The following is an 11328-nucleotide window of genomic DNA, read 5'->3' on the forward strand; positions in this document are numbered from 1 at the left end:
CTTACTCTCTTTCCTTCTCTCATTTTTTGTTTCTCCTCTTGGATTCTTCTTAGTGTCACTTGGAAAACTGTTAGTGAATTTAGGGATTTGTTGAGAAAGGAATCCTACTTAGGATTCAAGCTTCTTGATGGCATCTTCCTGGTTCTTCATATTAGACCTTACTTCCTCTTTGAATGCTCTGTTGTCTTAAAAATCCTTACAAAGTTCTCCAAGTAAGGCCTCAATCCGGGATAATCTATCTTTAGATGGTGGTGGTAAGTTGGAACTTGGAGGTTGAGAATGGCTATTTTGGGTTTGATATGGAGGCTGGAAGAAGTTTTTGTGCGGGGTTTGAGATGGTCTTTGGTTGGAGTGTTGGTAAGTGAAATTGTTGTAATGGTTGGAGTTGTGAGGTCTCTAATCTTGGTTTTGATTTTGCTGGTTTTCCCACCCAAAGTTTGGATGGTTCTTCCAACCAGGATTGTAGGTTTTGGAGTGTGGATCATAGGGTTGTCTTGATGAGTTTCCAGCATAATTAGCTTGCTCCCAATCACCCTCTTCCTTTGCATTCACTCCTTCTTGAGCTGGTGGTTGAGTATTGACTGCTGCAACTTAGTTCCTCTCCATCTGCTTGGTGAGGTCTGCCAATTGCTTGGTGATCAACTTGTTTTGAGCTAGCAATGTATCCATGGGATTTAACTCCATCACTCCTCTATTTGGGTTTCTATTAGAGGCATAGAAGTATTCATTGTTGGCCACAGTTTCTATGATGTATATGGCCTCTTCAATTGTCTTCTTCTTTTTAAGAGAGCCTCTTGAAGAGTTATCTAAGGCCTTCTTTGATTCTTGTGTCAATCCTTCATAGAAAATGTGCAGCTGTACCCATTCATTCAACATGTCCAGAGGACACTTTCTTGTCAACTCCTTGTATCTCTCCTATGCTTCATAGAGAGTTTCTCCATCTTGTTGCCTAAACGTTTGTACCTTAGCCCTCAACCTGTTAACTTTTTAGGGAGGATAAAATCTTGCCAAGAACTTGTTCACCACTTCTTCCCAAGTTGTCAAACTCTCCTTTGAAAAAGACTCTAGCCACTTTGCTGCTTTATCTCTGAGAGAAAAGGGAAACAAAAGCAGTTTGTAGGTGTCAGGGTGAACACCATTGGCCTTCACAGTATCACATATTCTCAAGAATGTGGTTAGATGTTGGTTGGGGTCTTTCTGGGCACTTCCTCCAAATGAGCAATTATTTTGAACAAGGGTGATGAGTTGAGGTTTTAACTCAAAATTATTGGCATGAATGGTTGGTTTTAGGATGCTACTTCCATAGTTTCCTAGGTTTGGGTTGATGAAAGAGCCTAAAACTCTTCTCTCCTGCCCAACATGGTTACCAGCACCTTCTCCAACATGATTATGAACTTCTTCCTCCATAGTAACGTCTAGATCTTCTTCCATAGCTTCCTCTCCAACAATTCCTTTACCTCTTGCTTCCCTCCTTAGTCTAAGGAAGGTCCTATCGGGTTCACTATCAAAAGAAGTTGAGGCTCCTCCTCTTCTACCTGTCATACACTCAGCAAACAGACAAGCAAATATAAGTGAAGGATTCTCTTGTTGAAAATTGTAGTTAGAGTGGTTAGTACAATTGATCAAACAGTTAGTGGATTAGTGTGCTGAAATGTAAATAAGCAATGAGAATATAAATAAGCAAAGGAAAACAAATCAAATTGCTGAAAATGAAAGTAAATGAAAGTAAACAAGCTGAAATGGAACAAATTAACAAGAAAAAAAATGTTCAATCTAGTTATCCTCCAATTTAATCATTGTTAATGCAAAATCAATCTCCGGCAACGGCACCATAAACTCGATGCACGAAAATCTGTATCGCTACAAATTTCCTTCGACAAGTATACCGAATGTTGCCAAGTAAAAACTCACAGTAGAGTGAGGTCGAATCCCACAAGGATTGATTGGTTGAGCAACTTTAATTAGAGGAGTGTTCTAGTTGAACTGAGCAGATTTGAATTGGGAATTGCAGAAATTAAAATGGCAGAAAACATAAATTTTAAGAAATGTAAATGACTGAAGGTAAAAGAGCTGAATGTAAATTGCAGAAAGTAATGGCAGAAAATTAAACTTGAAGAAACTTAAATGGGAATGGGGGTGATGAGCATAAATGTAAACAGCAGAATGTAAAGAATGGGAAGATCAGAGATGGGAGGTTCATTGGGCTCAGGAGATATTGTTTTCTCTGGATCAAGTTCATTCTCATCTCTTTCTCAATCCATGCAACTCATTGATCTCTTGACAATCTTAGGTGATTGAATCCCAATTCCTTGACAATTCAATCTCTCTAAGCTTGAACAATTGCCCAATACCTTGATCTAATTGCTCATGGGAAGAGATGAAGTACGATCACTGATTATACCACATATTTTTCTAAATCAAAGTATTGGTAGGATTATATGTCACTATATCCATCCAACGCCCAATCCGGTCCAACATGAGAAAATATTTCTAGCATGATTTCCTCATTCCTCTTCCAAGGTTCAGAGAAAATCCATGTATGAGCAACTTCTCTTCCAAGACAGTTACTCAATTGGATGAAGATCGAAAGCTTTCAAGTAAGTCAAAGAGAAAGGAAAGAAGAAGAAGAATGAAAACTATGATTGATCCATTGAATTACAATAGAGCTCCCTAACCCAATGAAAATGGGTATAGTTGTTCATAGCTCAATTTTAACAGAAAAGGAAAAAGAAAAGAAAGTACATCTGCTAAAAGAAAAGTACAAAGAAAATGTATTTAGGGTTGCCCAATTAGGATCCCCTGCTTCCCAGCCTTTTCTAACTTAAATTCTATGCTATTTATACACTTTCTTCATTCAGTCTTGAAGTCTTGGATCTGGGCTTTGGCCCTTCTTAAAGCTAGTTGAGAGTGGCTTTTAGTTATGCTGACGTGGTCTTGAGTTAACCAATTTTTATGAGCTTGCATGGGTGCCACTGGAAATGAGCTCAGCATGGACGTTAGTAACTAACGTTGGTGGCCACTAACGTTGGCCAACGTTCCCTTTAAATCATTGAAGAACGTTTGAGGCAACGTTTGTGCACCAACGTTACCACCAATATTGGCCTGGTCACGTGTACGTGTGGCCCACGCGTATGCATCAAAGCTGGATTTTGCCACTTCACGCGTGCGAATCGTCCACGCATGCGCGTCGATGACCAGTTTTCCATGCAATTTTCTCAAAATCTATCAAAAATGTTGGTGGCAACGTTTGGGGCAACATTTGCACACCAACGCTTTCATGGTCATGCGTACGTGTCGCCCACACGTATGCGAGAGTTGCTGTTTTCTGCTTTCACGCGTACGCGTCATCGACGGGTACGCGTCATATCAAAATTCTTCGATCTCCAAAGTGAGCTTTTATCGAAGATGTTGGTGGTAACGTTGGTTCACCAATGTTCCCACCAACGTTAGCACCTCTTTTTCATAACGTTGCCAGCAACGTTGGTGTGTCAACTTTGGCCACCAATGTTGCATATCAAGCCTTGGAACGTTGGTGGCAACGTTGGTGAGCCAACTTTGGCCACCAACGTTGCCTTCTCTGCTTCTTTCTCACCCTTTCTCTGCTTCTCTTCACCTGAAATCAATCAAACAAAGTGCATCAAAGTCTTGCTCTTAATCATGAGATGATGCATCATTCATTTTATCATTCAATCCTTGCATTATTCTCATGAAATTGTCTAGAATTCATAATGTTTGCTTGAATCAAGGTATGAATGCATATTCAACTAAATACTTGCTTATTTTTTCCTAGGAAAATGCATGAAACTACCCTAAAACAAACTAAAAATGGCTTGTGAAACTAGCCAAGATGCCCTGGCATCATGGACTTAATGGGATACATGGCATATAATCCTCTTATATTTGGATAATTAGGATTTCTGTGGCATATAAACTAGAATTGAACTTAACCCTCTAATTGGAATCAAGTTAGCAAGGAATTGGCAGTTGATGAAGGTTAGAGGAGACTAAAAAGTTCTAAGGAATTAGGGTTTAGTCACATATAGTTTGCCATGAATTGAATTTTGCATAATTAAAATAGTTGGTAAGAAAAGTTAATCTGGAAAATAAATATCTCTGAAACCTTAACTGTTTTCTCCATATATTTCACAAACCGTTTACTGCTTACTTTCTGATATTCTGAATTTACTGTTAATGCTTTTGAACTCTCAAAACACTCTTTTCTGTTTATCTAACTAAGTATATCACGTAATCATTATTGCTTAGTCCGTCAATCCTCGTGGGATCGATCCTCATTCACTTGAGGTATTACTTGGTATGATCCAGTGCATTTGCCTGTTAGTTTGTGGGTTATAAATTTCACACCAAGTTTTGGCGCCGTTGCCGGGGATTGATTGTGATTGACAACTATTAGTTGTTTGATTGCTTAGATTAGGCATTTTTGTTTTAATTGTATTTAATTTTTGCTCCTTAATTTTCAAAAATTCTAACTAGTATTTTTCTTTAGTTTCTGAAATTACGTTTGGTGTTACCTAGTTAATTTTATTTTAATTTTTTTGTTCATTTTTTTATAAATTTTGAATTTCCTAGCTTAATCTTAGTTATAATTTTCGAAAGTGTTTGGCTTTAATTAGTTAGTGTTTTATTTTATTTTTTTTACACAGGTTACGTCACTGGGAATTCTCTATACTCTGACATAGAGAATCCCACTTTTTTTGTTTTCTGTCTGTTTATGAGCAAGAACAAAGACAAAGAACCTCTTACAAATTTTGATTCTGAACTTGAAAGAACTTTTAGGCGGCCTTTGCAACATGCTAGACTTTACAAGGCTAGTGAAAATCTGAGTTAGATCTTTGAAAAGGAAGCTGCAGAATCCACTATGGATCATAATCGTGCTGTTAATGCCAATGTGGGAATTCCAAATGAGAATGAACAAAGAAGAGTGTTCGGCTCATACACTACTCCCAATCCAGATCTCTATGGGAAAAGTATTGTGGTGCCTCCTATAGTTGCAAACCATTTTGAACTGAAGCCTGGACACTTAGGATAAGGTGGTCACTGAATTTTTGTGTAAATTTTTCCCACCACAAAAGCTGACTAAGCTAAGGGTGGAGGTTCAGACCTTCAGGTAGAAAGATGGTGAGACCCTCTATGAAGCCTATGAGAGATACAATCTGCTGACCAAGCAATGCCCTCCTGACATGTTTTCTAAATGGACTCAGCTGGAGATCTTTTATGAGGGCTTATGTGAAATGTCCAAGATGTGTTTAGATAATTCTGCAGGTGGTTCATTGCACATGAAGAAGACACCTGAGGAGACTACTGAGCTTATTGAGTTAGTTGCTAACAACCAATATCTCTACTCATCTAACAGGAATCCTGTGAACTCTAGAACCCCTTAGAAAAAAGGCATTTTGGAAGTAGAGGCTTTGGATGCTCTTCTTACTTAGAACAAAATTTTGTCTCAGCAGATGAATATGATTGCTCAACAATTGAGTGGGATGCAGGTTTCAGCTGCTAATACTCAGAATTTCCCTCAAGAGGCTCCTTATAACATGACTGGTAGCTCTATGCAAGGTGAGAATTATGATTATGCTCAATCTTCTTCTGAACAGGTCAATTACATGGGGAATGCTCCTAGAAACCCCAATAATGATCCAAATGCTAAGACCTATAATCAGGGATGGAGAAATCACCCAAATCTGTGGTGGAGAGAGCAACTTCAGAGACCACATAATTTTAACAATAATTCTCAGGGCAGTTTTCAGTAGAATAATTATAATAACTGCCAGTTTCAGTCTCATCAACAATAAGCACCTCAGCAGGCAAATTTTCAACCCCATAAGAACACTGATTTGGAAGCACTACTGGCTAGTTTTATACAGGATAATAGAGCTTCACTCAGAAACTTGGAGGTGCAAGTAGGCCAGTTGAGCAAGCAAGTACCTGAGAGGCCTCCATATACACTTTCTAGTGATACAGTGGTGAATCCAAGAGAAGATTGCAAGGCCATTCAATTGAGAAGTGATAAAGTAGCTGGTTCTGAGACTACGGTCAATGAGGAGCTAGTTGAAAAGAAGCTCCAGAGGAGAAGAAAGAAGAGGTGGAGCACGTCTCCCTTAGGGGTGCAGATAATCCATTCCCATTCTCTCTTGACACTCATCTTACACCTGAGTACAAACCTAAAATTCTATATCCTCAAAGACTTTTGAAGGCTTCCAAAGGCAAGCAATTTTCTAGATTTTTAGAAGACTTCAAGAAGCTTCAAATCAACATTCCTTTTGCTAAGGCTCTTGAGCAAATGCCTCTCTATGCTAAATTCATGAAATAATTTTTGACTAACAAGAGGAATTGGAAGGAAAATGAGACAGTGGTATTAACAAAGGAATGCAGTACTATTATTCAACATAACCTTCCTGAGAGGATGCAGGACCCATGAAGCTTTATAATTCTTTGCACCATTGGAGATGTCACTATTCAGAGAGCTTTGTGTGATCTTGGAGCTAGCATCAACCTCATGCCACTTTTAGTGATGACAAAGCTCAAAATTGAGGAGGCAAAATCCACTCGTATTTCTCTTCAACTTGCTGATCTTTCTATTAAAATTTCTATGGGGGTTGTTGAGGATTTACTTGTGAAAGTAGGGCCATTTATTTTTTCTGCTGATTTTGTCATATTGGATATGGAAGAGGATAAGAAGTCCTCTATTATTTTTGGAAGACCTTTTTTTGCTATAGACAGAGCTTTGATTGATGTGCAAAAGGGTGAATTAACCTTGAGGGTCAATGAAGAACAGGTGGTCCTTAATGTGTTTGAAGCTATTAAACACTCTAATGATTCTGAGGGGTGCATGAGAGTTGATGTTGTTGAACCATGATGACATGTCATCATGTCATATTGTTTTATGCATTTTTATACAAGAAATTGATGATTTGTGCTTAGATATTGAAAGATTTTGTGCTTAAATGGTATATTTTCATGATCTTTTGATTTTATAAATTTTGTAGGAAATAAGTGGAAAAAGAAGCAAAATAGCACAAAATAAGCTAAGAGGAAGAAAAGAGAAATTTTGGGACACGCTTTGAAACCTTAGGCCACACTTTTAAAAGCGTGGCCCATGACCATGAAGCCTTGACACATGCATCAATGCCGTATGCATGCATGCATTAATTCATGAAAATGCAATTGGCAAATGAATGCTTTAACGTTAATGCATTAAGCATTATTAAATAAAGCCATACATTTCTAATTTGCAAATAAATGCCTTAATGTTAAATGCATTAAGCATCATTACTTAAAGTCATGGAAGCATGCATGCATGAAGCATTTAATCATTAATGCATATGCCAAATGAATTTATGCAATGACCGACATTATTAAAGAAGCTAATGAAAGCATGTATTTCATTTTAATGCCGTTAAAACAAATTTGCCAATGCATTAGCAATTAATTAATAAAGCCAATGATTTAATGAAAGCATGAGAATGAACGCAATGATACGGCATTAAGGAATTTATGAAAGCATGCATTATTAAATCAATGCCAAGGCGTGAAAATAAAGCATGCATGCATTCAATTAATTAATACCATCATGCATTGGCATTATTTAATGGATGGAATGAGAGCTCAAGCAAGGAGCAGCGTTCATGCAAGGGAGAGCTACGTTTGAAGATGTAATGGAGTGCTCATACAAGGAATCAAAGGAAGCAAGGTGCTACGTTAACTTAGTTGCCTTTTCCGTGGGCCTCAGCAAAACAAAAACAAGGCGTGCCATCAAGGAATGGGGCAGCCAGGATTCGAACCAAGCACACAAGGGAGTGCTATGCGCTACACCAAGCAAGGAAGCATCCAAAATGGCTTCATTGGGATTCGAAATGGAAAACAAGAAGGGGCCTTGCACAAACAAAAGGCGCTGCGTTAGGAGTTTTAACTGAGCGCTACTCCACTTTGCCAAGGAAATTGGCACCGAATTGCATCCACCAAGGCTCGAAGGGGGAACTTCCACTAAAAAGCAAAAGGGGCGCTCAGTTAACTTTGTTAACTTAGCGCTATGAAGGCACACACAAGGAGGCCTGTCACGCACCAAAACTGAAGGCCAAAGGCAAGGATTGAGCACTCAGTTACCTTATTTAACTGAGCAGTCCCCTGGAAGGACACCAAACCAACTTGAACCAAGCAACCTTGACCCATTCCTCCAAACCAATTGAACCAAGGCCAACCGGACCCATCTCTCTTCAAATCCAAAGCAAGCAAAGCCCACATCATCACTCAAAGGCACAAGAACAAGCTAGGTTAGAAATTTCATTTAATTGTAATTTTTTTCAATTTCAATTTCATTTTTAGTTTGTAAAGCCTATATAAAGGCATCAATTCTATTTCATTAAAAAGGCTGGTTCCAAGAGGGAGCAAGTAGAATAGAGAGCTCTTTTTAGTTTTCCTTTTTTTTGAATTTGAAAGATTGGAGATCAAATCTAAATTTTGCTTTCTGGTTCTCATTCTACTTCTTCTGCAACTTCTACTTTCTTTCTGATTTGGATTTTTGGAGCTCTGATTGGAGAATTCTCTTGAATCTCTTCATCGTTGAGTTTCCTCATGATTTCTTTGTTTATGATTTCAAGAATTAAAGATCTGATCTCAATTGTCTCTTTGAACTTCATTCTAAAGCAAGTTTTCATTTCTGTTTTAGTTCTTTTTTGCAATTTATCATTTCTGTTTAGATCTTCTGCAATTCTCATCTACAAATTCACTTTCTGAAGTTTTCCATTTGAGCTTACTGTGATCTTGATTTATTTTCCTGCAATTTATAATTTCTGCAATTATTCTAAGTCTTGATTTACTGCTCTCTTTAAATTCCCTGCACCCAATCCCCTTTACATTTGATGTAATTTATATTTTTTGTCATTTAAGATTCTGTCAATTTACATTCCTTGTTCTTTAAGTTTCTGCTCATTTACTTTTTGCAAATTTAAATTCACTGTCATTTACCTTCTGTTGGCTACATTTCATTCAATTCACCATTGTTAGCTTGACTAAACTAATCACCCACTAAAGTTGCTTGATCCATCAATCCCTGTGGGATCGACCTCACCTAAAGTGAGTTATTACTACTTGATGCGACCCGGTACACTTGCCGGTGAGTTTAGGTGTTGGAATCCGATTTCAACCCATCAAGTTTTTGGCGCCGTTGCCGGGGATTAATTTAGATCAACAATGATTAAGTGTGTGAGAGGTCTAGATCAATCATTTTCTTTGTTTTGTTCTCTGTTTTAGGTTGAAACCAAGGTGTTTGTGCTTTTTCCTCACTAAGAAATTCTTCTCTATGAGATGAATTTCAAATTTCAATGGTGTTGTGTTTTACAAAATTCAAATGGAGTTCAACTCATCTTATGATTAAATAAATTTTATGGGATATTACCCACCATCACCAATCTCTAATGGTGGCTGGGAATATCACCAGGAAAATACAAATTCTGAGCACTCCAATTCATGGAGATTTGCTTCAGAACCACAAGATGAGCAAGAGAACCATATGGGATACCAACTACCACCACAAAATAATTCATATCATTATCCTCATGGTGGATGAGAGTATCACCAAAGAATGACAGAGCATGAACACCTCCTAGAGCCACAAAGTGACTCATACTATGATGACAATTACACAAACCGTGGCTGGGAAGGAAATTTCAATGATTCATGTTCCATTCATCAAGAGACATCGTCCCTGGAGTATACTCTCAATAAAGTCATGAAAAATTGTCTACCCTCACTTTCCAGTTTCTCATTTGAAAGTTCTTCATCACTTGATTATGCCTCAACACAAAGTTTTCTCAAAGATCCATACAAATCATCCCACCAATCACACAACTCATTCCACACCCCTCAATACAACTTCACCACAACACATCCATGTCACCAAAATTACTCTCAACCTTTATCTCTTGAACTAGCAGTTGAGAATTACCTTCAATGGTCCAAAGAACCCTTAGAAAGCCGATGCCAAGCCATTGAAATACACAGACAACTCATGGAAAGACACACACAATCCCAATCCTGGAAAGAAATCCTCTTCAAGAAGATGAATGGGCCCTTAGAGCAAATAAGGAGAAACTTAGAACCATCAAACAGTGAGGATGAAGAACAATTTGTGGTGAAGAAGTAGAAAAACAAGAACAAAAGGTCCCTGTGTTAAGTGAAATTGCACTGAAGGATGAGGGACATGAGCCAAGGATTTTACATTCACAAAAGCTACTTGAGGTGACAATGAAACATAAAGATTCCCTCCCAAAGGAATTAATGGAAAATCATGAAGAAGAAATAGAGGAAGATACTCAAGAGAATTCACACTCAAGTGAAGTAGAGAAGTGCATAGAAGAAGAGCTCATTGAACCACCATTGCAAGGAACTCTTGATAAAGACAAAAATCTAATAATCACACAGCAACCAAGTCTTGATATCCAAGAAGTGAAAGCAACTAACAAGAGCACCAATCCTGTCTCTGATCCAGCAAGCAAGCTCAATCAAGCCATTTACAAAAGGAAGCTTGCTGAGGAGAGGCCAAGACAAGGGACAAGGGCTGAGTCTTCTCCCCCCTTGAGGTCATTCCTCTTAACAAACTGGAAGAAGAGGAAGAAAGTGAACAACATGTCAACCATAGGTAACATTTCTCTTCTCTGCTTTGTTTTCTTTCTTTGCTTTGTTTAAATTCAATAAATTGGCATATGGTTACATTCTAAGTTTGGTGTTGCCATGCAACACTTTATTTTCAATCCCTCTAGATGATTGCATCAATTCTAAAGTGTCACACTGAGATTCTAAGTTTGGTGTGCCACTTAATTCTCTATGCAAGAAATCCAGCAACACCACTTGTCTGCATAATCATAATGCCTTTGCAGTGTTAACTTTCTTTTGGTTTGACACTTTATTATTCTGTTTACTTTAGTTATTTCTTTGTTTTTAATGCTTTCACTTATTTTGCTTCTTAACTGTTTTTGTTAATACATCACCAAGAGATCCTTATTCATGACAAATTCTTAGCTTGGTGATTGTACTTAACATATAACAATTTCATTTGCTTAGTTTTAATTCAAATAAATTGACATATGGTTGCATTCTAAGTTTGGTGTTGCTATGCAACAAAAATTTATTTCCAATCCATACTGGATACTTGCATCAATTCCAAGTGAGAGTGTCACGCTAAGTTTGGTGTGCCACTTACTTTCTTTATGCAATGTATCATGCATACTCTCTTATGTTTGCAATCACAATGTCTCTGTCTCTTGTGCCCTGATTGTTATCTTTAATTTTGCTTACTTAAAACACATGTACTGC

At 37.8% G+C, this 11328-nt stretch overlaps 1 protein-coding gene across 1 annotated transcript in view; it reads right to left on the reverse strand.

The window, feature by feature from the left end:
• LOC107620626 overlaps positions 1-1407 on the reverse strand; it is a 25364-nt gene extending 23957 nt beyond the window's left edge. Inside the window, exon 1 of the mRNA XM_016322758.1 lies at positions 1368-1407. Coding sequence (XP_016178244.1) covers positions 1368-1407 — 40 coding nt within the window. The remainder of the gene's footprint in view (positions 1-1367) is intronic.

Source organism: Arachis ipaensis, chromosome B10 (assembly GCF_000816755.2).
Source record: "Arachis ipaensis cultivar K30076 chromosome B10, Araip1.1, whole genome shotgun sequence".
Classification (NCBI taxonomy): domain Eukaryota; kingdom Viridiplantae; phylum Streptophyta; class Magnoliopsida; order Fabales; family Fabaceae; genus Arachis; species Arachis ipaensis.